A 27,687-nucleotide genomic window follows, 5' to 3' on the forward strand; every position below is an offset into this window, starting at 1 on the left:
TAACTGTCTCGGGACCACTATAGATTGTGTTCCATTGCCTCAGGGAAGCGCCAGCTTTGCAGAACTGCAAATATATTTTCATATATATATATATATATATATATATATATATATATATATATATATATATATATATATATATATATATATATACATACATATATATATATATATATATATATATATATATATATATATATATATATATATATATATATATATTTATACATACATACACACATAGCTTTAACAAGTAAAAACATTATGATAAAGCAATTATAAGTAGGTGCACATTTGGCTCAATGACCAAAGTACACCGTTGAATGGAAAGGTTGTCAAACGAATACACATGCACTTTAGCCCTAAGACCAAAACTCATGGTCTTACAAAGTACATGCTGTTTCGTTTGAGAAATGCCTTTTCATTAAAGATAAATATAAAAGCAATACAATACTAGAGAGTTCATAGAACATCTCACCCCATGCTGTCTTGAGAAACAAGTACATGGACAGGGTCTATGAGCAGCAAATTTGATTGGTCGTGATGACTATTTTGTCCACGTACTGTTAAACGGAAGGGTTTCAAAAGTACCAAAAAGGCAATTTGTGTTCTTCAGTGTTCAAGTATGTAATTCAATTGAAATAAAATAAAAGATTTTAAAGGTTGTACAAAAATAATTCTGGAAATTTACTGCTGTTGATGCAGTGTCATATACACCACCATATTTAACACGTTACATTAATTATTTGTGCTTGTTGTTTGTGTCCTTCATGACGTCCTTAAAAGCAATAAATTTCATGTTTGGAACGATTTTCAATTTTGTTTGACTGCTAGACAGGGAGAGAGAGAGAGAGAGAGAGGGAGAGACAGAGAGACGGAGTAAACAAAATATCTCATTCCTCTCCACGCATGCACGATCGGGACCAAGTCAAAGCCAAAGTACTGCAAAACTACATGTTCGTTTTCTGATTCCTGTTTTGATTGGTGTTCAAAATATAACATTCAATTGAAATCAAGTTGTTCCTCGATCATAAACTGACCTTTGTGGACAAAATGACAGACAGAAGTAAACCGATTGCTTAACCCCGCTTTTCGCTTTGCTTTTTTTCATATGTTTAGGCCAAATTACACGGTCATACAGATCTTGGCTAATGAAGGCATGTGCACCTCAGACGTACAATTAAACACATGCATCCTGGCTCTCAGGCCAAAATACACAGTCTTACAAGAAACAATTGCTGTTTCTGCTTCTGAGCTTAATCAACAAGAACAAAAATCAGCTTAAAATACAAGGCTTACCCAGACACCTTGCATAATGTGTCACTCACATAACATGAAGAGTACAAGAAGCAAAAGTGAAGCCGAATGCCTTGTTTGCATCCCCCGGCAAATCATCAGCGACATATCGGATTTAATTGGCCAATTGATGGTAAGATGGTTCGGGTGTGAGAAAGTTCTCGACAAAACCGAATTAAACAATCCTGAAAGAAATTGTGCCTTAAATTCCCTAACCCGAACAATACCTGAAAGGGGAAACAGACATGGATTCTGAAAAAGAGTTTAGGAGATTGGTGAAACAAACAGGCAGACGGACAAATAAATCGGCATGAAAAGGAGAGCGACAAAGCAAGAAAAAGTGAAACTTAGAAGTCAGGCTTGCTCACTTGTGTGCTGTCATGGCGTGCGGTTACCTCCACAACCTGGCTGCTGACCCGAACCCCAATCTCAGCTGGGGAGAAGGTGGACACATCCAACTGAAGCCAAAATGCTGCACCCTGAAAATCAGACCAACAACACGACCCGTTGAGTTTTTATTCCAATAAGCTTGACTGATCACATTAAACAAACACCAGGTCCCCGTAACCATCGACCATGAATGAAAAATCAACCTTTAACACATTAAAAGGAACCATCGGCGAATTCAATATGCATGGGGAGAAAAGGTAAAAAGGGGAGAAAAGGTAAAAAGGGGAGATATTTTGACATATTTGCCACCAATTGGTCAGTGTCACACACACAAGCAAATAACCCAAGAGCTCAGCAGCATCATCATCACCATCGTCATCATCATCATCATCATCATCATCATCATCAGCATGTACCAGGCCCTATGCAGAGTGTTGGTGCTGCTGAAGCAGTTACTCATCTGATCACCACCCCAGATTCAGGAAGTCAGGAAATAAATTTGCAATTTCTTCAGGGTACCAACGATAATCTGCCCACTCTTTGCAAAGGATACCCTAGGACCTTCAATGTCCACCAACCAATGCCAGCAGATGGGAGACCCAGTTTAACATCCATCCGGGAGAAGACACACACATTGCCGAATCACCCTGCCTGTGAAACACCGGGATGACAGTTCATAGCTGGGTCGGGCATTGAAAACCAGGCTCGATGCCTCAGAGGTGAGTGTGCGCACCTCTAGGACATCCTGCCAACCCAGTTCAGCATCATTCCATCAAATGGAACCTCTTGTCAAAGGCATACTACCAAATCCAATAAAATCTCAATTTTGCCTGCAGTTTTAATGCCAGGATTGTTCTTCAATCATCCCACACAATGCCTCTGTCTCATACATGTGAATTAATAAATTGTGTGAAAATAAAAAGAGAGAGTTTTGAGAGGTTTAGTGGAGTTGTGAGTGAAAATAAGATCAAAGCAACGAAAGACGAGTGCCAGTGGCTCAGAAGATACGGTCTGGCCGTCAAGTCCATTGGCCAGCTCGTTTTGTACAGTTTCTTGGAACTTAAAACTTTTGGACTGTTAATTCTTTTTTTTTTTTACATTACAATTTTTACACCTCTTTTAATCGCTTTCTTCTTATGTTGACAAATTCTGGTTACTAGCGATCTCCGAGGGCACTGCTTGTCGTGTACTTTTCATCGGTGCCAATTTGTTTGTACTTTTACATCCTGAACTTTGTTCCATTTACTGATCCAACCAATGGCAGTAGTGTCAGTGTGGTTTTTTTTTTTTTTAAATCTGGTTTCTAACCAATAATTTTGCCCCACACTACTATCGGCTATTGGACCTCCACCTCAGGAGACGAGCAGTGAAGAAGACTTTAACAGAAGTTTGACGATGCTTTCATGCCGGGCAGCTTGCTATTTACACCATCATGGAAATGACTCATAAACTTGAGTTTAACTGGAGTTAAACAGAAGTTTACTGGAGTTAACAGGAGTTTGCTGGAGTTAAACCGCATTTGCAGCGACGCATTTCCTCTCGTGACTAACGGAGCTTCGTACCACGTGCCGCATCGCAGCTCGCTATCTTTAGTGGTTTTTCACTCTTTTCAACTATAGTGACTTCTATCACCACGTACCCCTTTTGAGGAGCAGCTTGTTCCCACGACCAATGGACATTGATGACACCCGAGTCACCGAGTAGATCATATTATTTCGTAGACACGACGTCAAATTGTCCCACTGGTGATACGCCATTTCTTGCTTCTTATTGAACTTGTGACTGCATTCACCCACACTCATGCTCATCAGCTCATGGGACACCGCTCAGACTGGCCAGTCATCAATGTTTAGTGGTGAGTAGAAGTTAATAACTCGATTTTCTGTGGGCTCTATTAGTTTTTGTGCATGACGTCATGAATCATCATTCCGAGTTTCAAAACGATCCATTGTGCAGCCTCGTGAGTGGGGAAAAAAACAAAACAAAGGATTTTAAATGGAGCCCCTGTTGATAGGATGAAGCACTGAAGGACGAACGGACTGAAGTACATCATTTATGGCTTTAACAGCTTATCTCGACTTAGTCATAGACGAGCTAAGTGGAAAGAGCAATTATTAGAGATTGCAGACCCTCACCAGGACTTGTTTTGTGCGGTGTTTGTGTGCTGGTGTGTTTGTGTTGTGCTTAGATGATGCCATAGATGACTTGTGTTTATTTTCATACAGCGGACAGACACACCTTTTCGTTTTATTGCATAGATTCACGTTCCAATTGTATGTATTTTATGGACATACATCGTACGTATTTTATATATATTCCTGTTTTTAACTGAAGCGGACACATTGTTTGTACTACGTACTTTATAGATGCACTCACGTTCTTAATAAGCGAGGGCTGACAGGATAGCCTAGATGTACACACACTCATCTCTGAGCTGTCTTGCCTGGATTCGAATCCCGACCCAGCTATAAACTATCATCCTGGTCTTTCACAGGCATGCTGATTCATCAATGTATGCACCGTCCCTTGGATGGACGTTAATCCGGATGTCCCTTCTGCCAGCATTTGTTGATGGACGTTAAAGATCCCACTGTGTCCTTCGTGAAGAGTGGGCAAGCTATCGCCGGCACCATGAACAAATTACAAATTCCTGCCCTAACGACTGCTGGGACATAGACGGCAAACCACGCAACATGACTCTTGCCATGAAACTGCTTCGGCAGAACCTTAACACTCTGTAACTGAGTATGGTGCATCAGTCAGTCTTTCGAAATGTACTTTATAGACATGCTCACATTCTTCATAGTACATATTTTATGGATATACTCACATTTAACAGTACGGACTTGATAGACGTACTCACATTGTAATTGTACATACTTTGTGGAGGTACTCGGTTGAAAAAAAGATAACGTGTAATATTGGATACCACCAGGTGGCATTTGTGGCCTACGTGAGCACACCATGTGTAGACAGATGGACAGACAGACAGACAGACAGACAAACAAACGGACTCAAATGCAGTGACCTCTTCTGGTGAGGGTAACAAGCAAGAAAAATATTGCTTCCTCATATTTTCACTCTTTATTTTGTTGAAATGGTATTTCTGTTCAGTTCAAATGACGAATAAGGCACTGATGAATTTGGGAAAGTACGATTTTCAAAGGAATTGTTGACATTCCTCCACTCATATGTTGACATATTTAGGAATGAAAAGCGTGAAGGCTTCCATTGTGCTGTTCACAATCTGGAGGTTGGTCCTGTCTGTAGCTCTTGTTAGTCGGATGTGAGTCTGTATTTTGGCAGACCATTCAAGACTGTCCATGAGAATCAACAAGCAAGAAATTGGAATTTGGGTATGACATACATTGGAAAATATGATGTGCACAGACATACAATGGCCTACTCTTTCAAAGAAACGATGGGATGCTTAAATTCCACCAGCAAATGGGAGGTACCATACAATCATGACCACTACTACTACAACTACTAATTAAACGGCCCTAAAATAATTCCCAACCTATTGTGAGGTCGGGTAGGGTAGGTATTTGGCCCAAGTCTTTCACGAACCGTTTGGACATTCATACAGTTCAAATAAAGGTGATTTGGCCAGAAATTCCGAATTTTTTTCAGGGTGCTAGTGATAACTTGCCAACACTATGTGAAGGATACCATGGAATCATTAAGGTCACACCAACTAATATTATTGCGGGCCGGGCGTCGGCTGTGAGCACGACCACTAGGTGGAGCAGTAGGGTCGACTCTACCGAACACCCGGAATCTAAATCGTACCTTTCGGAAAACTCTAACAGGTACGGGTCCCTTACCGGACCGTGAATCGTCAATAATTCCACCACGTGGTACAGGGTTATTTGCCAAACTTCAAAATACCTATACCCACGTGGTGAGCTACCGAGAATTCACACCCTCGACGGCACTCGTACGGGACGAGCCGTATGCACGCTCGATCCGTGCGTGACCCGAGCGGATGGTCACCGAGCTTCCGTTGGTCCCAAATGCACACCACTACGGCAACAATGGCCTTCTTTAATTCTCCCAACACGCACCACGTTAGACCAATGAAGAAAACACAAAAACGAGCACATTTAACACATGGATATTTATTTACAATGGGTGGGGAAGGAACACATAAGAGCAGAGTTAAACCGACTAAAGCAAGGCAAATAATGTACAGCGAAAGCACTTATCCAATTCCTACTTATAGACAGCAGCCCCCCCCCCCCACACACACACACACACACACACACACACACACACACACACACACCCACACACACACACACACACACACACACACACACACACACACACACACACACACACACACACACACACACACACATACCCACATAAATACCCCGAAGGACATGGACCTTCCCGCCTCGTGCAGTCTTTGACGAGACGAGCGACCCAGACCAGCGTCGCGATGCGGTCCGAAGAACCAGGCGCCAGCGAGATGAGATCAAAGTTGAGAGCTCCGTTCAGCGCTCGTTCCAACAACCAAAAAACTCTCCTCCTCGTCCAATCGTGCCGCAACCTTATTCACCCTTGTCCGCGGGGGGGGGGGGGCTCCTCCCTTCTCTCTTTCCCTCACTGGACGGTTTTGGCATGCAAAGTGCGCTCGTTGCCCTGTCATTGGCCAAAACGGGCACCAAGGTCGTTGATTGGACCGGGGGGGGGGGGGTGACGGCCGTCACTGCCGACCGCCCCCCAAACAGGCAGAGGAACATTATCCTGTGTGGGCTCCGCCCACATACGTGCCAACACGCACATAGGCAATGGCGTCGGTCAGAGCGAGGTGAAGGTGAGGGTGATGTTGGTGTTGTTGTAATTGATGTTGGTGGTGTAAAAATAAAAGAAAACTGACTATCAAAATAACTCTGTAGCGCATGAACATTTAATTAGCCATTAAACAAGGGAAAGGGAGCTATCTATCCACATTTACTTATCGAAATAACTGAGCTATCGGACCTGCATGTTGAGTGCTCATGGCTTCCAAATTCGTAACAATATTACAGCAAACGGGACAACCAGCTTAACGAGCATCCGAGGGACGGCGCACTTTGTGATGCAACGACCTACATGTGAAGCACCCATTCGACAGTTCATAGTCAGGCCATGAATTGAAACTAGCCATCTCAAATACAAGTGCTTTGCACATACCAACTTCCTGTTGGTACCAAAGGGCAACACACTTGGAACACCTTACGTGAAAAGCATCATGATGGTAGTTTGGAGTCAAGAATCAAAGGTAGACTGTGGACACATACCAAAAGTGAGAGTGCGCTACTTTTGAACTATCCTGTGATCTCATTTTGGAAGTTCGAGTTTGTTTAATAAATGATGTGAAAGATCAAAATCCTGTATATACAAAACCGCACACACCCATTTGCAGGTTCATGGCTTCCATACGTGCCACCATTCATTGTCAATGCTGCCATTTCAATTAAATTTTTTGTATCTACCTACATCTTTCGTTCTGGCTGATAGGATAGCTTAAGGGTATGTGCATTCGCCTTTGTGTTCTCGAGACTAGGTTCGAATCTCGACCGAGCTCTGAAATGTCAGCCTGGTGTTTTGTGTGCAGGATGACACAATAGTGTATATGCAGTCCATCGAAAGGATGTTAAGTTGCAGGATCCATCTGCCAGTATTCATCGTCAGTGGACGTCAAAGACCCTTTGGTGTCTTTTGCAAATATGAGATGAGTTATCTTTTGCACCGTTAGAAATTTCCAAATTCTTGCACTTTGGTCGAACGTCAGGCCTGGCTGCCTATCGTTTGTAGCACATGGCTGCTGGTTGCATCATTTTCTGCAAAAGTGCGGCTTTTGCACTTGATGCAATGCCCCCTGTAGTTTCGAGCAATAATTAATAATTTGTCGATGGTGCTGGCAAGAGCTCACCTACTCTTCACGAGGGACACCGTGGGATCTTTAACATCCACCACTAATGCTGGCGGATGGGTCGCTAAGTTTAAGGCCCATCCGAGGGAATACCATGAATACTCATGGAGAAAAGCTAAGAAAGAACATCAGAATTCCACCATGTTTCCAAAAAAACCCCATAATTTCCTAAGGGGACCACTGCTACTCCTTTTCCGTTATGCAATTAATCCCACCATTGCTGAATTCTACTATTAATTTGCAATTGGTCACTGGCTTTGACATCAATCCAATTTTTTATTACGGACCCTAGGCATCAAAAAGCTACATACTGTACAGGATATCGAACAAACGGTTTCAAATGCAGAACCTCACGCTGTTCCAGCATTTAAATTGTATCAGATGTGGCAATAAATGTGAATTGCTGACTCGATGACAAAAGACTCGATTTGCATTTTTGCCGTTTCAATACCTACCCCATTTGGAATCTCGTGCGGGCAAGGGAAACTTGCTCATCAACATCATGGTTCCTTCAGGTTAAGAAATTCCAGAGCTTATCGCATTTTAGTGGTAATTAAATAAAGGCATGGACACCACCCGGAGGTTTGTAGGGGGTTGAGGGGGGAGAAGGTTTGGGAGGAGGAAGCGTTGAGGGGGGGGGGGCAGAAGGGAAGGCAGCACCATATAATACAGCTTTATTTTAATTGCAACTAAAATGTGCCTTTATTTAATTACAACTTTATTGAATGAAGTGCCTTAATTAGCGCTTTGGAGAGTTCAGTCACAGTACAAGTCTCATCCTTCAGGGGAAGTCCACGTTATAATCTCTTTTAAAATGGTACATGCTGTTTGAATCTGTTTTAACATACCCCATTTCGGTCAATCCTGTACTCATGCCAGCAAATGAAACATCCAGTTTTACATCCATCCGAAAAAGGGCAAACACTGATGAATCGGTCTGCCTATGAAATCATAGGAGGTTAATCCCCTTCCCTCAAGTCCTCTTCTCGCTTAAGCCTCCTTAGCCTCCATGAGGTTTAAAGGGGTAAACTAAGCCCTCCCCTCAACTCCCCCTCTCGCTTGTGTAAGGATGAGGTGTAAGGATAGTAAAGCAAGACTCGAGGTAAACATAGACCTACAGTCTAGGTAATCCTCCCCACTCCCACTGCTTACCCCCTTAGGTCCCCCTACCAAATGCAAGTCGAACACCCCCCACCCCCCATTCCCCTCAAGTCCCTCTACCAAACGCATATCGAGAACTTATCCCCCCCCCTTTCCACTAAAATCCCCCAACCAAATGCAAATCAAGAACCCTCTGCCCCCTTCCTCTCAAGTTGCCCCACCAAGCTCAAGTTGAAAACCCTCCCACTTTCCCCTCAAGTCCCTCTACAAAACGCAAGTCGAGAACACCTACTTCCCCTCCCCACTTCATTCTTTCCCCCTCCTCTCCTCACTCCCCCATCCTCCTCGCTTCAACCCCCTCTTTGCTCGCCCTCTTTTGGTATTTCTGTCAGAAAAGTGGTGGGGAGTATTTGCTCGTGACCAGTAGCTAACCATCGTGTGCAGCCTGTGACTGCTGGTTGAATAATTTTCTGGGGGCACGGATGTGGTGCTGATGCAGTGCTGTCTATTAGCAGTACAATGGTGTACATTTTGCCAACCATGGAAGGATGACAGGCTGAGTTAACCCCACCTGGTGTTAATTAAATGGATGGACAGGGGCTCAAACTCAAAACCCTACGATCTTAAGCCAACAAGCCAAACCAGCCACCTTTACTGTGAAGCTAACACCAGGCTTTGTGACGGGTGGTATTTTGAGGCCTGCGGTGTGGCCCTATGGTGTTCACACACTTTTTTTTTAATGAAGCAGCAGTGCCGAGTGAGCAGTGAAATTGAGCGACGTGGTAAGATGAAGTGAATGACAGTTCAGTCACCTGTGCTACTTAGTGTTAATTCACAGGCAAAAGTACTCATAGGTGGCACGCATTGTCACTTTGCGAAACACAACCAAAAATACATCCTATTCTCCTTTGTAATAACTGGTCGATGGATCAAAGTACAAAGTTCAGGCCCCACACACCTGTGGTGCGGCCCCACGGTGTCATGCGGTGCCTTGGTGTCATCTGGTCCGCCCGCTGAAAATGTTGTTTTTTTTTGTTTTTTAACGAGATCACATTGTTTTACCTTTTTTTGCAATCTGCTTTCATTAAATTCTGATCTGCTCCCCCTCATGGATCTCTCCCCCCCCTCCTGCCACTTCTTGCTCCCACTTTCTCCTCCTCCCACTTCACTCTCTCCACTTTCTGTCTCTCTCCCTCCCTCTTACCCCTCCCCTCTTTCTCTCCAATCCCACTCTCTCTCTACCCCCTCTCTTAGTATTCCCATCAGGAAAGCGACGGGTCGTATTTGCTGGTCTATATGTGTGTGTGTGTGTGTGTGTGTGTGTTTGTGTGTTTGTGTGTTTGTGTGTTTGTGTGTTTGTGTGTTTGTGTGTTTGTGTGTTTGTGTGTTTGTGTGTTTGTGTGTTTGTGTGTTTGTGTGTGTGTGTGTGTGTGTGTGTGTGTGTGTGTGTGTGTGTGTGTGTGTGTGTGTGTGTGTGTATGTTGTTCATAAAGCACAACTTTAACATAACGGGAGTTTGTCTCCGAATGTGTCCAAGCGATGTTTGTCTCTGGAGAGCTTGGTTCCACACTTATGTCCAGACGAGAGTTTGTCTTCAGATGCGTCCAGATGGGAATTTGTCTCCGGACGCATCCAGGCAGTGTTCATGTCTGGATGGAAGATTGTCTCCAGACGTGTCCAGCCTGTGTTTATGTCCGGATGGGAGTTTGTCTTCGAACGTGTCCAAGCGGTGTTTTTCTCTGGACAGCTTGGCTCCAGACACATCTGGGCAGTATTTATCTCTGGATGCGTCCGTGCGGTATTGATGTCGAGACCGGAGTTTGTCTCCGGATGCATCCAGGCAGTGTTTGTCTCTGGACAGCATGGCTCTGGCAAGTCTAGGCGATATTTATTTCCGTGCAGTGTTTGTCTCCAAATGTATCTGATTGGTGTTCATGTCTGGACAGGGGTTTGTCAATGGACGCGTCCGGGCGGTGTTTGTCTCCGGATGCATCCAGACAGTGTTTGTCTCCGGCTGTTGATTATGTCCGGACGGGAGTTTGTCTGCGGACACATCCAGATGGTAGTTTGTCTGCAGACACGTCCGGATGGGAGTTTGTCTCCAGACGTATTCGGATGGGAGTTTGTCTCGGGACACACCCGGGTGGGAGTTTGTCTCCAGATGTGTCCGGATGGAAGTTTGTCTCTGGATGCGTCCAGGCGGTGTTTGTCTCCTGACTCATCCTGGCGGTGTTTATCTCTGGAATTTGTTTTCTCCGGACATGTGGGATGTGGTGTTTATCTCTGGGTGGTATTTATACAATGACCAGTGGAAAAGGGATTTCAGACATTTTTTTTTCCATCTTCACTGTTATTCGATGCAGAATCATTTTGATGAGATGGTATAAATCGTAATTGATGCTCCACCACATGTCTGCCTTCCCTTCCTCTCACCTCACTTTCTCCTTTCCTCCTGTCTCTCTCTTTTCCCCTCCCTCCTCTGCCTTTCCCCCCTCCCTCCTCTGTATTTCCCCTCCCTCAACTGTCTTTCCACCTCCCTCCTCTCTCTTTCCACCTCCCTCCTCTCTCTTTCCCCCTCTTTCTCTTCACTCTCCCCCACCTCTCTCTATCCCCCAACTTCCCCCCCCCCCACTCAGTGTTCCCATCACCGAAGTGATGGGTGCTGTTTGCTAGTATGTAATAAAACAGATTTGAGAGACTTGTCTTTCACGGCATTGTCTTTCCAAAGAGAGGGATTTATTTAAGAATAATATTTTCCAGAAACCAATCTTCCAAGATGTCAACAGTGCTTAGGGAAGATGAAGAGTGTGTTATGTTGATATAAAATTTCGAACAGGCATTTATTCGAAGTATTTAAAAGATTTTAAGACATGACAAGTCTGAAGACGACGATGGTTCACGAGCGGTATTTGACGATGTAGATTGTTTCAGAAGTCAAGGATGAGACAATGTGATAATGCTTGACCAAGCTATAAAAATGATCAACATGATGTGGTACGAGTGACGGGTTATTAGCTGTAAAATGTCAAAAACCCGGTTTCGTTCAACAACTTTAAAAATTTGACCTTTACATAACCTTTAAAGGTCACAAAACAATGTTTTGGATATTAAAATAAGGAAACAGGATACGTGCTATAGCTTAATGGAGTTAGTTCGTCGAAGAAGATCGAAAACCCGGTTCGATTCCCACAACTTTGAAAATTTGACCTTTGTGAACTTTAAAGGTCAAAGGTCAAGGATTATGACCTTTGGTGCAAAACTTCCTCTGGAACATTCCAGGAACAATATAACGTCATTTAGGCTATATGGCATTTCGCACTCCTCGGATTATTATCCATACTTTGATGAAATCAGCGTAAAAACAAACTTGAAGGGGGCGCCACGGGCAAGGTGTTCGAGATAGAGAAAAATGGTTTCAAGACTTTAGGGTGGGGAATGACCTCAAGATTATGCATAAAAAATATTGTCATCCTAGCTCTCAAAGTTTGGGCGGTCGTCTGATTTTTATGTCAAAATTCGAAATTTTCTAAGTTCATGACCTTGTGACCTTGACCTTGGGACGAAAATGAAAAATCGAGCTCCGTGGGGCAATGCAGGTGCCATTGGGCTAACCAAATACCGAAACCCCTGCCAGATTCGACAAACCCCCTAGGAGAAGATGCAAATTGAAATTGGCTACCCTCTAAAAACAGAATTTGCAATTTTCTAAGTTCATGACCTTGTGGCCTTGACCTTGGGACGAAAATGAAGAATCGAGCTCCGTGGGGCTATGCAGGTGCCATTGGGCTAACCAATTACCAAAACCCCTGCCAGATTCGACCATCCCCTCGGAGAAGAAATTTTTTTATGTCAAAATCGCAATTTTCTAAGTTCATGACCTTGTGACTAAAATGAAAAATCGAGCTCCGTGGGGCTATGCAGGTGCCATTGGGCTAACCAAATACTGAAACCCCTGTCAGATTCGACAAACCCCCTAGGAGAAGATGCAAATTGAAATCGGCTACTCCCTAAAAACACGTGTTTTTGGGGCGTGGCTCCGCCCATAATGGGCGGACCATGCCCATTTTCAGGAAAACACAACTAGATCATGATATAAACCTCCCACCAAAATTTCATCAGGATCAGATCAAAACTCACGGATCTATGCTCAGGACAGACAGACAGACAACAATAATGAATATAGTGGTCACTTATATTTTTCGTGAAAATATTTTCTCGTGAACCAATTATATTTTTCGTGAAAATATTTTCTCGTGAACCAATAAATAAATTACCCTGGTATCTGGAAAAGAAAGTTTGCAATCAATGCACAATACCAGCAATGGTATTGAAACATGGTCTCTTTCAAAGAAGACAGAGAAAAGAATTATCACACAAAGAGCCATCGAAGGATGGCAGAACAAAAAGAGATAGGAAGAGAAGTGAAAGGATCAGACAGAAAATGAAATTCAATGACATGTTGGTTAAAACCAAAAAACTGAAACAGAACTGGGATGGACACGTAGCAAGACGAGCAGATAAATGATGGAAGACAAGAATTACAAACTGCCAACCTCGAGAAGGACCTGGAAGAAGCAGAGGAAGACCGAAGATTAGGCGAAAAGATGAAATTGAAAAACTCACTGGAGTATAATGGCACTCTCCTCTAAGCTGTATCGCCTGGGTTCGAACCCTGACCAAGCTATAAACAGTCATCCCGGTGTTTCACAAGCAGGGTGATTCATCAATGTGTGTGCCATCCCTCGGATGGACGTTAAACGGTTGTCACATCTGCCGGCATGAGTTGGTGGGCGTTAAAGATCCCACGAAGTCCTTCACGAATAGTAGGTGAGCTATCGCCGGCACCCTGAACAAATTTCAAATTCCTGCCCAAACATTAGTCAAACGTCAGGAATATCGAATATAGATAGAAAGACTTGGCCCAAGCTTACCCCGACCAACTCCACAATGATGTGGGAATAATTGTGGCCGTTAAATCATAATATAATGGGGGTAAGCCTGGAACTTCGAACACACTTTTCTCCGAACATATTCTGTTCATACTTCCGAAATCTTCACATTATGTGTTCCATGTATTTACGCAGGTGATAGCGGAAACAAAATATCGAATATAGATAGAATTTTCAAAGAGGGAATCGATGACGTCACAATCACCAGCGTTTGGTGGCAAACCGACGGCCGGGTACCATATGACGTGCTTTACTTAACTAAGTCCATGAGTTCAAGACGTTTGTTCAATTCAGCATTTACGACTTTTATCCTGCCATGTTGTTAATCTGTTTATGGAGGGAATATAGAAAAGATGAATATGTCAAATCGTTCATGTTACTCATCTGGCACTATGTGTCAAGGCCAACAATATAAAGCGACTGGTCTCAAACGCTACCATGGGCACCCAGACATGCCATCCACATAAACTGAGCTGTTGAATGTAGTGCAAAACATCCAAAGAAACTACCGTAATTGAGTATTGTGATCCGTCCTGTCCCCCATACCCGTCGTAGACGGGTATCTGCTTGTCATACGAAAAATATTAACACACTGCTGACCTCATGGAATGCACACACATGCCACCTCCCCCTGCCCCCCTGTTCACTCCCATAAGGAGCGAGTGTTTCTTGCCAAAAATAATTCAACATTTCTTTGTTCTTCATATAAAATTGAAATTTGTTAGTCAGAATAGTAGGAACACTCCAAAATGTCCGTGCATTATTAAAAAAATGTGTTTTTACTAAAAACGGAACTCGACTGTTTCCCCCTCTGAGCTGGTGCTCCTGCCTCACACCTCGCTCCGCTTCATGCTGTGGAAACCAAGGCTTTTAGGATCATTAGTATCTCCCGTGATGAAGCTAAGTCTTCGGGTCACTCACTCTCTCACCGAAGGTAGGTCGGTTATCTTTCTGTCTTCTACCGTCTCCTCTCTGGCCTCGCCCACCCCCCTGCTCTGTCTGCGATATGTCCCCCCCCCCCCATATTTCTGCAGTGCCCACAAACCCCCTTCTGGTGAAACTACAAAAATGAAGAATCACTGCTCACCTTCACTCTTTCATTCCTCTTTTTCCTGCCTTTGGAACAAGCTGCCACACTCTTTTGAAGACCTCTTCCCTCCAGGTCTTCAAAACAACTGTTCTCCACCATCTCTTATCTTCCCCCATCCAAAACCATGATCTTTTTTACCCCTGTTAATCCACCCAGATCTCCTATTGTCTCTGTTCCCCACTATTTTGTGCTTCCCTCTCCTGCCCCTCTTGTCTCCTGCTCCCTTTGTTATACGCTCTGTGTGTTAGCTTTTATACGAGCCTCAACAACGTGTACACAAAAAAAATGCCCAAGAAAATTTTGTGTAGAATGTTGAATTGACCCCAAATGTTCAGGACATCAAACCTTTAAGAATTGTTGGACTCCTGTGTCCTTGTTCCACCTGTCAATTCCATTCTTGTGTGCCTCTAGTTTTGTGCAAACCACATGCTGTATCCATCCATCCATCCATCCATCCATCCATCCATTGTGACCATACTCTGCAGAGCGTTGGTGCTGCATAAGCATGCTCCTGGGCTATTGGGCACAATCCTGAACGGATCGCCACTCCGACGCAGACATCCTGTATGTTCACCCTCTATGCATTTGCTTTCCATCTATTAGTATCCCAGATGTTGATGGACTTCTCATGTATCAGCGTCAGTCCCATGGATGTGTTTTTGTTGGTCAGAATGTAGGCCCGTTGGGTCTTAAGCACACTGCAAAGAAAGCACCACATCAATTTCAGCTCTGACCATTATGCTGCATTTGTGGTTCTGGTGATGAATTATTGACGTTTGGATGAGTAGATGGAGGGATAAATGGTGGTACGATAAATGGTTCTTGAGGAATGGATGTAAGGACATTTAGCTTGAAGAGTGATGAACTGAATGAGCAGGGGAAGGAAAATAATTTATACTTTTCACAGGTAGCATTTGTTGTGTCCATCTCAAGTTGGCCTCGGACTCAACCAAAAAGTGCAGACTTGTAACTGCACGTACAGTAAATCAGAGCAAGCATGGCAGGCAGGTAGCCCTTCTGTATAGATCATTAGTGAGACTGATGGAGTTTCTCCAATAATCTGATAGCAACATGGTAATTCTCAGGAGACTATATAGCAGAAGCTTAGAATACAAATCCTCAACATTGCTGCTTTCAGCTGGATCTGAACCAACAATCTCCAGGATATCAATCTGCTGTCTTCACCACTCGACCACAATCACACTCATTATGACCCATTATTGGCAGGTAATATTAATTTGCTTAATCTGTGAAATATTGGCTGAAGTTTGAACTTGGTAAGCAGCAGGAATGATTAGCTCCATTTGTTAAATTACATCTCCAAAGTCAGTCTCCTGAAGGGCAAAGTCATCAGCATAGCAGGTGTGAAAAAGAAAGTCTTTCGGCTACACATACGGCAACTTATCAAATAAAGTTCTCAGCTTGGATTGCAATAAAATTAATTTTATCAGGAAAGCTAGAATTGAATTCAAAAGACGTGGTTACTTTATACTGGAGATGCTGATTAAACTGACATCCACTGCAGTTTTAATAGGAACTACCAGAAGTCCTTTCATCGAGATAAATTACGCACATTAGACAGTGACGAGCACCGAAATGTAAAGGAATGAATATTATGCTAGGAAGGAATAAATTTGGTATTCACATTGTAAACAAAACTGGTCTCATCTCAATCAATTACCTCCTCACTGAAAAGAAGGAAAATATTTATTGATAGTATATTGATCATGCCATCGGTGCCCCCATTATCAATAATTTGAGAAATGGACATGTTTCATCCTGAAAATGACATACATTCCAAAGAGATTGTATTTGAGTTTTCCAACATTCAAGACATCACGCCATTCTCAGCTTATTGTTTACCTCTTTTGGGGTGTTTTCAGCCACAGCTGATATGCTCACCATCCATCCATCCATTGGGACCATATTATGTGCAGAGCGTTGGTTTTGCCTGAGCAGTCTCCTTCGCTATTGCACACAATCCTGGACAGGTTGCCACTCCGACACAGGATATCAGCATGCTGGCACTCATTTTGCCGACCTCAGAAGGATGACAGACAGAGTTAACCCCACCTGGTATTAATTCAACAGCCGAGTGGGATTTGAACTCAGGATCTTAGGATCCCAAGCCCACCACCCTAACCATTAAGCCAACACCAGACATTCAGACGACTTCAATACCATTTTATTTCGAGAGAAGATGGACCTGAAATATTTAACAAATCAAGTCATAATACCCTCTTCATAACAAACCAAAAGTTAAAATTCTTTGGCATTTTGTCACAAAGCAAAAGCTTGCACTACAATTGCAAGTAATTAAATGAGAGTTAAGATAGCTCACAGTCACGTATAACTTTTTTTGTTGTTTGTTGTATTCGAAAGTGCCAAACCACACGACGAATGTGAGAAATAACCTTTGGTCAGCAAAGCTCAGCAGAAAAAAAAACTTAATGAGGCTTGTTTCCTTTTTATTTATTTTTTTTGCAACGACAGGAGAATTGGGTCAGAGCCAAAATTATCCACAACTCGAGAGTTCGTAGAACACGATACCCCATTCAGTGTGTTCAAGTATCAAACTTCAATTTTAATAAAGTAATGATTTTAAACATCCTTAAAAAAAATAAAAAGAATCTGTAAGTTTAGCACCGCTAGAGTATTCTTATATACATCACCCTTTTACACTGTGATAAGATGATGTTGAGTCGCAATTTAGGAGATGGAGGCTGTATTGATATATATATATATATATATATATATATATATATATATATATATATATATATATATATATATATATATATATATATATATATATATATATATATATATATATATATATATATATATATATATATATATATATATATATATATATATATCCATATATATATATATATCCATATATATATATATATATATATATATATATATATATATATATATATATATATATATCCATATATATATATATATATCCATATATATATATATATATATATATATATATATATCCATGACGTCACACACACACGCCATCATCTTTATGGACAAACAAACCGGTCGATAACACGATATCGATACGCTCGTCTTTACAGTAACATAAGATCATAAACAATGAAAAAAAAAATCTAATTGGTACAATAAATCGTTCAATCCCTTATCGAAGAGGGTCAATTATTCAATTCCTGCAGTGATCAACCATCAAGGAGAAGCGACCGAGAAGCTGTCGGAGAAACGGAGATTGTTATGGCCATCTCGATTGAACAGGGCTAACTTCGTTCCTTCGAAGCAAACAAGAATATGACAGTTTGTCGAGCACTCGCATCATTGCTTGATTTATGCAACCTTCTTTCTCCGTGATGTCCATTTCATGGGACAGATTGTTAGCTGGTTTAATCTAATACCCCCAGTAACCTGTGGCTTTCATACCAATTAACTATGTAATCCGAGGCTCAGACTCTTTACTGAGCTCCAGGTCGGATCACGACGAGTCGAGAAACGTTTGACGGCTCAAACCAAACCTGGACGGGTCACCAATTTGATGTGGCAAATTTGGCTGAAGGTGGCAGAAATTTATAATTTGTTCAGGTTGCTGGCGATAACTCGTTTCCTCTTTGGGAAAGACACAGTGGGATGTTTAACGACGACCAATGATCAACGTTGGCAGACGGGTTCTCTGGCTTCAAGATTTGAACAAAGGTTGGACGGCTCAAAGGTTTATTTGGAATCCACGTTCCTCGAGGTTTTCCTGCGAGCCTACTTTTATTTTTGTCGCTTGTTTAGGGTACCGGCGATAAGTCAGATACTTTTCACTGAAGACAACATGGGATCTTTAACATCCATCAAGTAATGCTTGCAGATGGGACACCCAGCTTAATCTCCTTCCAAGGGATGGTGCATTTTTTGGTGACACGTTAATTTGACAGTTTCCATTCGGGTTGGGGATCGAACCTGGATTAGACAGCAAAGGTAAGTGTAGGACAATAAATTAAATTAACTTTAACGGAAACTTGAATCAAATCTTTAAATGTATTTTTGTTAATAGTAAAGCGTGGCAAACTATCTTTGGAGCCAATTATTGATTAGCTCCGTCATCAAAGGTGGAAGGCGTTTTATGTTTTCACTCCTGTGTCTGTCTGTTGGGTAGTCGATGCAGTCAAAAAAAATTTTTTTAAAAAATTTTTTCTTGGTAAATTTGATCTACCCTTATTATCAGTATTTCCGTCGATATGTCTGTCTGTCTGTCCCTCTGTTTGGTCCAGTGCTCCGTTAATACAATGGCGATTTCGATGAAACTTGGTTGGTAGGTTCATACCATGACCTATTTGTGTGCAAATGAGAACTGTTGCTATGGACACCACCGTTGCCTAGCAACGGAATTTTGAAATTTTTGAAAAATCACACTGAAAATTATTTTTTCGAAAATCAAAAATCGGCCCATGAGTGACTGTGGGCAGTACATTCAGCCATATTGTCAAAAATTTCCAGCCGGATCCTATGAAAACTGTCGGAGAAGATAGACTTTGAATGAACCCTGGTCGAAATCAATAAAAAAACGAAGTTCGTTATATCTCAGAGACGATGAGTCAGATATACATGAAACTGGTATGGTAGGTTCATGGTATGTTCTAGTTATGTGTGAGAAAGAACCGTTGCTATGGACCCCTCCGTTGCCTAGCAACGGCAGGAAAACCTCTAAATGTGGGGGTATTTTAACGAAAAAACAATCTGCAGCATTAACCCTTGAAGCTAGAATCATGAATTTTCTTGTGCTTAATCCTCAGGTCATTCCCCATCGAACGGGCCCATCACGTCAGGTTCTATTGGGTAGTCGACTACCCATGTCTGCCTACCGGCTTGTCTGTCTGTTTGTTAATTGCCAGAATCCTTCGGATTTCGGCAATACAATTATGTTGGTCGGTTGTGTGTGTCATTCTGTGTCTGTGTGTCTGTCTGTTGGGTAGTCGATGTAGTCTAAAAAATTTTTTTTGAGATTTTTCTACCCTTATTATCAGTATTTCCATCGATATGTTTGTCTGTCGGTCTGTTGGGTAGTCGATCTAGTCGAAAAAAAAAATTTCGAATTTTTTTTTTTGGAGATTTTTCTTTTTTCTTCTACCCTTATTGGCTGCTCTTAGAGCACCCTTATTCTGGACATTTCCATCTGTCTGTCTGTCCGCGAAACTTTGGTCAAGCCTAGGGGCTAAACCACTCAACCGATTCCAATGAAATTTGGTGGGTAGGACCAATATTTCTGGGAATCGTGTGCTTTCGAATAGTCCAGTTGCCAGGTTGAGTTCCTTGTTGTTGCGAGAAGTGTATTGTTTTTTGATGGTTTTGTACTCGCATGGGTCTATAAAAAAAAATTAGCTTGGTTGCCAGAGTGGCAACCTTGGGGAACTCCGATAATTTGCATAAATCCAAGATGGTCACCGCGGACAGAGGTGGAAAATAACTTTTCAACCAATCAACCTACAATCACGTGTGATACATTTTTTTCCATATAATTTTGAGGTGAGGAATCGATTTCTGAGGTCAGTTGTGTGGTTCGGGGTCAAATTCAGGGTCAAAGGTCAAGTTCAATGTCATTTTTGGATTATTGAGGGGTTTAAAACTTTTTGACCCCTGCATCAACTGCAGATCACTCCGACTCGATAGTTGATGAACGATCCCATTGATTCTAATCTCACCTCTTCTTCTTTTCAGAGAAACGTATGATGGCTGACTCAAGGTGTCTTTTCCCGGTGTGTCACGGAGGTGGAGAAGAAACGAAATTCACTGAGATCGGGATCAAGAAGCTCATTTCTTGCATCAAATCCCGTGGTGATGGGCACCTGCAGGCTAAGCTACAGAACATTATTGATGTTGGTGGAGATGCGGCAAGCATAGCCTGCCACAAAGGTTGCAACTGTACTTATACATCAAAAGAGAAAATTGAGAGAGTGAGAAAGTCACAGAAAAGAAAGGCTGAAGATGAGGGTGTGAGGACAACTACAAGGTCTCATACTAAGGTAGCTGACAAAGGTGTGTTTAGAGTACAAACGTGATTGTATATTCTGTAGCGAGGAATGTTTACCCATTGATGATAGACACCCAGAAAGATGGGACCGCGTTCATGAGTGTATGACCGAAGAACGTTTTGACACAGAACGTAACCCACTCCCAACTATGAAAGATATGCTCCTTGATGTTGATGAGCAGCGTAATGATGATGTCGCGAGAAGGGTAAAGTTGCACCTTGCTTTTGTTTCTGATCTACCTTCTGCTGAGTGCAAGTACCACGTCCGCTGCTATAACAGTTTCACGAAAGTCCCCACATATGCTGATTTGCCAACTGGTAGTGCAGATGAAAATGCTCTGAAGGAAGTCATCGAGTACATGAACCGAGACAGGTCCAGAATATGGAATAGTGTTGAACTGCATTCCCTGTACTCGGATCTAGGTGGCAAGCTCGCTCAATGTGACATGTTTAGCAAGTTGACTGACTGCATGAGTAAGGATGTTATCGTTTTTCGGGGAGATGGCTGTGCTACCATTGTTGGTTTCCGTGAGTTCATTGCTGAAAGACTCAAGATAGTTAAGGTAGACGATACGGATGAGAGGAGCATTGCTTCCGTGGTGAGGCAGATCAAGCATGAGGCACGGTCGGTCAAGTACAACAGTTCCAATTACGACCTATCAGAGTTTACACAGGCCAACACAATCAAGGCGACCAGCCCAAGTTTGTTGAAGTTTGTTTCGGACCTGGTCTCCGGTGGTAAAGTGACCAAGAAATCTCTGAGCCTGAGCCAGTCAATTCAGAGTCACGTTACAGGTACCAGAAATCAGACATCATGAGGACTGGCCATCAAACTGTTGTACCGGCATGGCAGTTCCGAACTTTTCAAATTCCTTTATGAGCATGGCTTCACTACCATGTACGATAAGGCCCTGAGATTCCGAAAATCGGCCGCTCGTCCACTAGGTGACAATGCAGAGGTTCTCCACCAGTTCATGGGGTTGTGTAGAACCATCGGCGTCATCTTCGCGTGGTTTGACAACTTCAATCTCCAGGTATTGACACGCAATGGTCGACGCACTACCCATGTCCTCTCACATGAATTCCAGCAACCTCATCCTGCAGGTATGGTGGAGTATGGCCGCGCTAAGCCAGGGATGCAGACCATACTCGCAAAATCTGCTGACCAGCAGGCTCCACCTGAACTTGACATCACGAAGTATGGGTGGGAAATAAAAGATGGCACCCCAGTACCAGCAACCTCCGATCAGCCCCCAGGACCCCAAAATGTTATGGATGTAGTGCGGTGCAGCTGTAAGGCGGCGGTGAAGGCGTGTGGCACTGAACGTTGCAGCTGTCACCATGGAAAGATATCATGCACTGTGTACTGCGCTTGTGTTTGTAGTGACGCCTGCTTCAACCCATTCAAGACAGGAGATGAAGACCAAGATGAAGTGGAAGAGGAAGGAGAAGCAGATGTGGAAGATGACGAGGAAACTGAACATCTTGATCTTGCATTCAGCTCCGATGATGAATGGGAGTGATCGCCGTTAATAAATAAACGCTTGACCACCATCGCCCTGAAAATTTTATTATTATTATATTATTTCATTTTTGACTAAAATGACCTTGAACTTGACCTTTGACCCTGAATTTGACCCCGAATCACAAAATTAACCTCAGAAATCGATTCTTCAGGTCAAAATTATACAGAAAAGAGGTATCACACGTGATTGTAAGTTAATTGGTTGAAAACTTATATTCCACCCCGTCCGTGGTGGCCATCTTGGATTTATGCAAATTAGCGGAGTTCCCCAAGGTTGCTGCTCCGGCAACCAAGCCAAATTTTCTCTATAGACCCATGCGAGTACGAAACAATCAAAAACCAAAACGCTTCTCATTCCAACAAGGTTGAGTACAGAACAAATACGGGTGGCAAACGGACAAATATGTGACCCCGGGCTCTAGCAACGGCATAGCAACGGCCCTTTAAAGTGGTCAAAAAAATCGAAAAAAAATCAAAAAGAAATAAATCGAAAAATCGAAGCTTAGAGTTCTGTGCACAATCTATCGAGCTCCCTTCATGCCAATTTGCAGCCCTAACAAAAAATATTTGTAGGAGGAGATAGGTTTTGGGCGAGTACATGTCGAACATTTCAGAAACGGTTAATTGCGAATATCTCAAAGAGAAAGAGTCTGATTTTGATGAAACTTGGGTGAAATGTGTACAATGTGGCTGGCATGTACACAAAAATGAATGGTTGCTATGCACACCTCCGTTGCTTAAGGCCCAGTCACTCCTTGACATGTTAGCCAGCTTATGCCGATTTTTGAAAAGTTTGTCTAAAACGCTGGCACACGTCGAATACGTTATGGGTAAGTTTTGGAAACATTGAGAGCACGCTGAAAAACACTGCCATACGTCATAATACGCTGGCTTTCATCGTTGTACTTTGTGGTTGTCCTCAAATTTTAGCATGCTTGAAATTTTACGACTTATGCCAGCATATGACTCACAAGTTCCGCTACGCTGGTCATAAGTTGTAGGCACGTTATGCGATCGTTGACACACGTCGACACACGTTAATTGTAAGTTAATCATAAGTCGAAACACGTCGAGGTAATGTTTAGCATACCCGAAACTTATTTCTAACCTATGAGTAACGTGTTGTAGGCACGTTACACGATCGTTGACACACGTCAACACACGTTACTTGTAAGGTACTCATAAGTCGAAACACGTCAATGTAATGGTTAGCGTCAGTGTTCCAGACTCCCTGGTTTTTATTTTTTATTTTTTTTTCGTCGGTATGACAGTCATGTTGACACTTCTATTTCTAGTGTGGTTATTATTTAAATCGTTGAGCGGCAGCCTATTAATTATATTATATGATAACCGCACTAGAAATCGAAGTGTCAACATCACCGTCATACCGAAGAAAGAAAAAAAAACGGAGTCTGAAACACTGACACCAACCATTACATTGACGTGTTTCGACTTATGAGTAACTCACAAGTAACTTTTGTCGACGTGTGCCAACGACCGCATATCGTGCGTACAACTTATTCCCATCGCATGCGGAATGTGTGAGGCATACGGCAAGTACGTCGTAAAATGTTTAACACGTTTAAAAGTACAAGACGTACTCCACTTACTACGACGTATGATAGCGTACTTTAGCGTTCTATTCACATATACCAAACTTACCCATACCGTATTCGACGTGCGCCAGCCTTTTAGACGCATTTTTCAGAGGTGGGCATACGCTGGCAAGATCGCCAAGGTGTGACTGCAATGTTGACACTTCCATTTCTCTGGCAGTTATGATTTGAATCGTTGTGCGGCAGCCTTTTAATAGGCTACGCCACGTGATCATCGGCGATACGTGCAGCGCGCTATGCATAAGTTCGACAATCGTTGGGCATAGGTTGTGAACGCCGACAATAGGCTAAGCATTCGTTGGTATAAGTTATCTATAAGACAACGAAACGTTCTGTGTCCGTTACTAATATGTTATGCATACGACCAACTCGTTATGAATACGTCCGAATCTTTTAAAAAAAAACATCAAAAGTTCAGCGTAAGCCAGCGTTTTACATACATTTTGATACGTTGCCATCGCTGGCTAAAACGTCAAGGTGTGACTGGGCCTTCAGCAACAGCTAATATACTTTATCGTACATCGTACACTTATTGTAGACTGTACAAAAAAATCAATACCTCCGAAACTGGACCTCCGAGGGACCTGTTTTTTTGTGCCCAAGGAGAATGTCTTACAGCATCATATAAAAAAATAAAATCTTTAGCGAATAGATAAATGGAATTGCCAGGGCTGCCATTTGTTAGAGTCTCTTTGGAAACATGCCTGAAATTTCACAAGGCGGGTTTCTGGGCGCAAACTAAGAGGGCTTAGCTGTGATAATCATATTTATTGTGCTAAATTGAGTGAGAGCATGTACATGAATATCGGCTAGTCGCTTCGGCCAGTTTTCCATGTAGAGCGAGCAGCCATGTCGCCTATCGGCTTGTTATCAGTATTTCCGTCGATATGTTTGTCTGTCCCTCTGTTCGGTCCAGTGCTCCGTTAATACAATGGCGATTTCGATGAAACTTGGTTGGTAGGTTCATACCATGACCTAGTTGTGTGCAAATGAGAACCGTTGCTATGGACACCACCATTGCCGAGCAACGAGACTTTGAAATTTTTGAAAAATCATAAAAAATTTATTTTTTCGAAAATCAAAAATCGGGCCACGAGCGACTGTGGGCAGTACATACAGTCATATTGTCAAAAATTTCCAGCCGGATCCTATGAAAACTGTCGGAGAAGATAGACTTTGAATGAACCCTGGTCAAAACAATAAAAAAACGAAGTTCGTTATATCTCAGAGACTATGAGTCAGATATACATGAAACTGGTACAGTAGGTTCATGGTATGTCCTAGTTATGTGTGAGAAAGAACCGTTGCTATGGACCCCTCCGTTGCCTAGCAACGGCAGAAAAACTTCTAAATGTGGGGGTATTTTAACGAAAAAACAATCTGCAGCATTAACCCTTGAAGCTAGAATCATGAATTTTCATGTGCTTAATCCTCAGGTCATTCCCCATCGAACGGGCCCATCGTGTCAGGTTCTATTGGGTAGTCGACTACCCATGTCCGCCTACTGGCTTGTCTGTTTGTTTGTGTGTTTGTTTACCCTGTAGCAGCCACACCGTTTCAGCGATCATGACGAAATTGGGTACACACGTTGGCCATGGTCCAACTTAGACATTTGTCGTTTTTGGTAAATCTAGGTCAAAGGTCAAGGTCAAGGTCACCGAAAAATCGAAATTCTTATTTTCGCAATAACGTCCGCTAAAATGGTCGTATCGACTTCAAGCCAAATCCAAAATGTGCATCTTCCAATTCTGCATCCAACTATATGTCTCATTGGGGTGTCGCACCAACACCCTTCTTAGTGGTCGGAGGTCGAATGTCAGGGGGGTCGGGTCAAAATTTTCAAATTGTGATAAAAACACCATTTCAAGTCCGATTGACTTCCAATTATGATCATGACCAAACTAAGTGCTACAAATCATTAAACAGTAGCACTATCGACTTATAAGAACCAAATTGATTTCCAGGTTTTTGTTTTTTCAGAGATCATGGAGATATGACATAGTTATTCCAGCAATTCCTTGCTCATCGAGCAATTTCATTTGTTTGTTTGTGTGCAGAATATCTTTAAAAGTTGTGGACAGATCCAGATGAAATTTTGTGGACACATTGGGTGTGTGACAAGGAAGAATCGATTAAATTTTGGTGAAGATCCGGATTCGGATCCGGGTCTGATAATTTTTTAAATTATCGTTCACCATTGAGAGATTGGGCCAAAAATGATATGTAGCATGATATCTCAAAAAGTTGTGGACGGATTCGGACGAAACTTACTGGACAGGTTGGGTGTGTGACAAGGAAGAATTGGTTTGATTTTCGTGAAGATCTGGATCTGGATACGAGAATAATTTAATTTTAAAAGTAATTCTTCACCATTGAGAGATAGGGCCAAACCGATAATATACTGTGTAGCATGATATTTCAAAAAATTATTGTGCCCGATATGTTCTACTGGATCAGGCATTGCGTGGCGGAGGTATTCGCTCTACCGATTGCCCTTCTAATTACTGGTGTTGGGGGCGAAAGGAACTGCTGTGCTGAGAATGGTCACAATTAAGGTCAGGAAAGAGGACAGTAAGGGAATGGGGGAAGAGAAGGGAGAGGAGTGAGGGAATGGTTGGAGCATCAGGTCAGGTCAGGTATGGGAGCATGTGCCTGAACAGCGCGTCACTGCGTCCACTTTCCGCCGGTACTCCAGGGGCCTCCGTCTGGCCATCCCCCAGGCAGATGCCAGGCCCATCCCCATCTCCTTGAGATGATGGTCAACCTGCTGCAACCATGAGGCACGTGGTCGGCCCACTGGCCTCCTCCACTCATGAGACTCCCTCGCTGAGAGAATCTGGTGAGCAGGATCAGCGTCAGGAAAACGAGCCACATGTCCATACAGCAGCAGCTGACGCTCACGGACCATGCAGGTAACAAATCTCATCCGAGTCTCTCTCAGCAACCGCTCGTTGGACACAAAATCCGACCAGCGATAGCCAAGGATTCTCCGAAGAGACCTGGTACCAAAGGAATTAAGTCTCCGTCTCAGATCCTTGGTCAAAGTCCAAGTCTCGCACCCATAGAGCAAGACTAGAAGTACCAAGGACCTGAAGACTCGGACTTTCGTCCTCCCGCACAGGTGCCGGCAGCGCCACACCCCATGATCCAGTGAATCCATGACTCCCCAGGCCCGACCCAGACGTCTATTGACCTCCGGCTCACAACCTGCGGAGACATGAATATCACTGCCAAGGTAAGTGAATCTATCCACGACCTCAACATCCTCACCACAAACAGACACAGACAGGACAGCAGCAACCAAGATGTCACCGAAAGCCTGGATCTTAGTTTTGACCCAAGAAATCCGTAATCCCAACGGCTCCGACTCCTCATTCAGCACGTCGAGGGCCCCCAAAAGGATATCTAAGGTCTCCGCAAAGATGACTGCATCATCTGCAAAATCAAGGTCCGAGATCTTGACATTGCCAAACGATGCACCGCAACTTGATCTCTCCGACATCCTCCCAAAAATCCAGTCCATACAAGTGCTGAAAAGTGTGGGGGCAAGTACACATCCCTGACGAACTCCAGTAACAACTGGAAATAAGTCAGAGATGGTACCACCACACTTCACAGCACTCTCACTACCAGAGTAGAGTTCAGACATCAGATCGATCAGTTTCGGTGGCACCCCACGAAGACCAAGAATCCTCCAGAGGACATCCCGATTCACTGAATCGAACGCTTTACAGAGAACAACATAGGCTGCAAGCAGCCCCTGCCGAAACTCTCG

General features: G+C 43.0%; 1 protein-coding gene across 4 annotated transcripts in view; it reads right to left on the reverse strand.

The window, feature by feature from the left end:
• LOC147012227 (uncharacterized) overlaps positions 1 to 27,687 on the reverse strand; it is a 104,523-nt gene that overhangs the window by 18,931 nt on the left and 57,905 nt on the right. For 3 of the 4 annotated variants that reach the window (XM_085856097.1, XM_085856096.1, XM_085856095.1), the window contains one exon: positions 1,665 to 1,775. In XM_085856097.1, the coding sequence (XP_085712223.1) occupies positions 1,665 to 1,775 (111 nt within the window). The remainder of the gene's footprint in view (positions 1 to 1,664; positions 1,776 to 27,687) is intronic. The other variant, XM_085856098.1, reaches the window with a different exon arrangement.

This window comes from Eptatretus burgeri, chromosome 15 (assembly GCF_056783735.1).
Source record: "Eptatretus burgeri isolate ZD-2024b chromosome 15, Ebu_testis_v1, whole genome shotgun sequence".
NCBI classification, from domain to species: domain Eukaryota; kingdom Metazoa; phylum Chordata; class Myxini; order Myxiniformes; family Myxinidae; genus Eptatretus; species Eptatretus burgeri.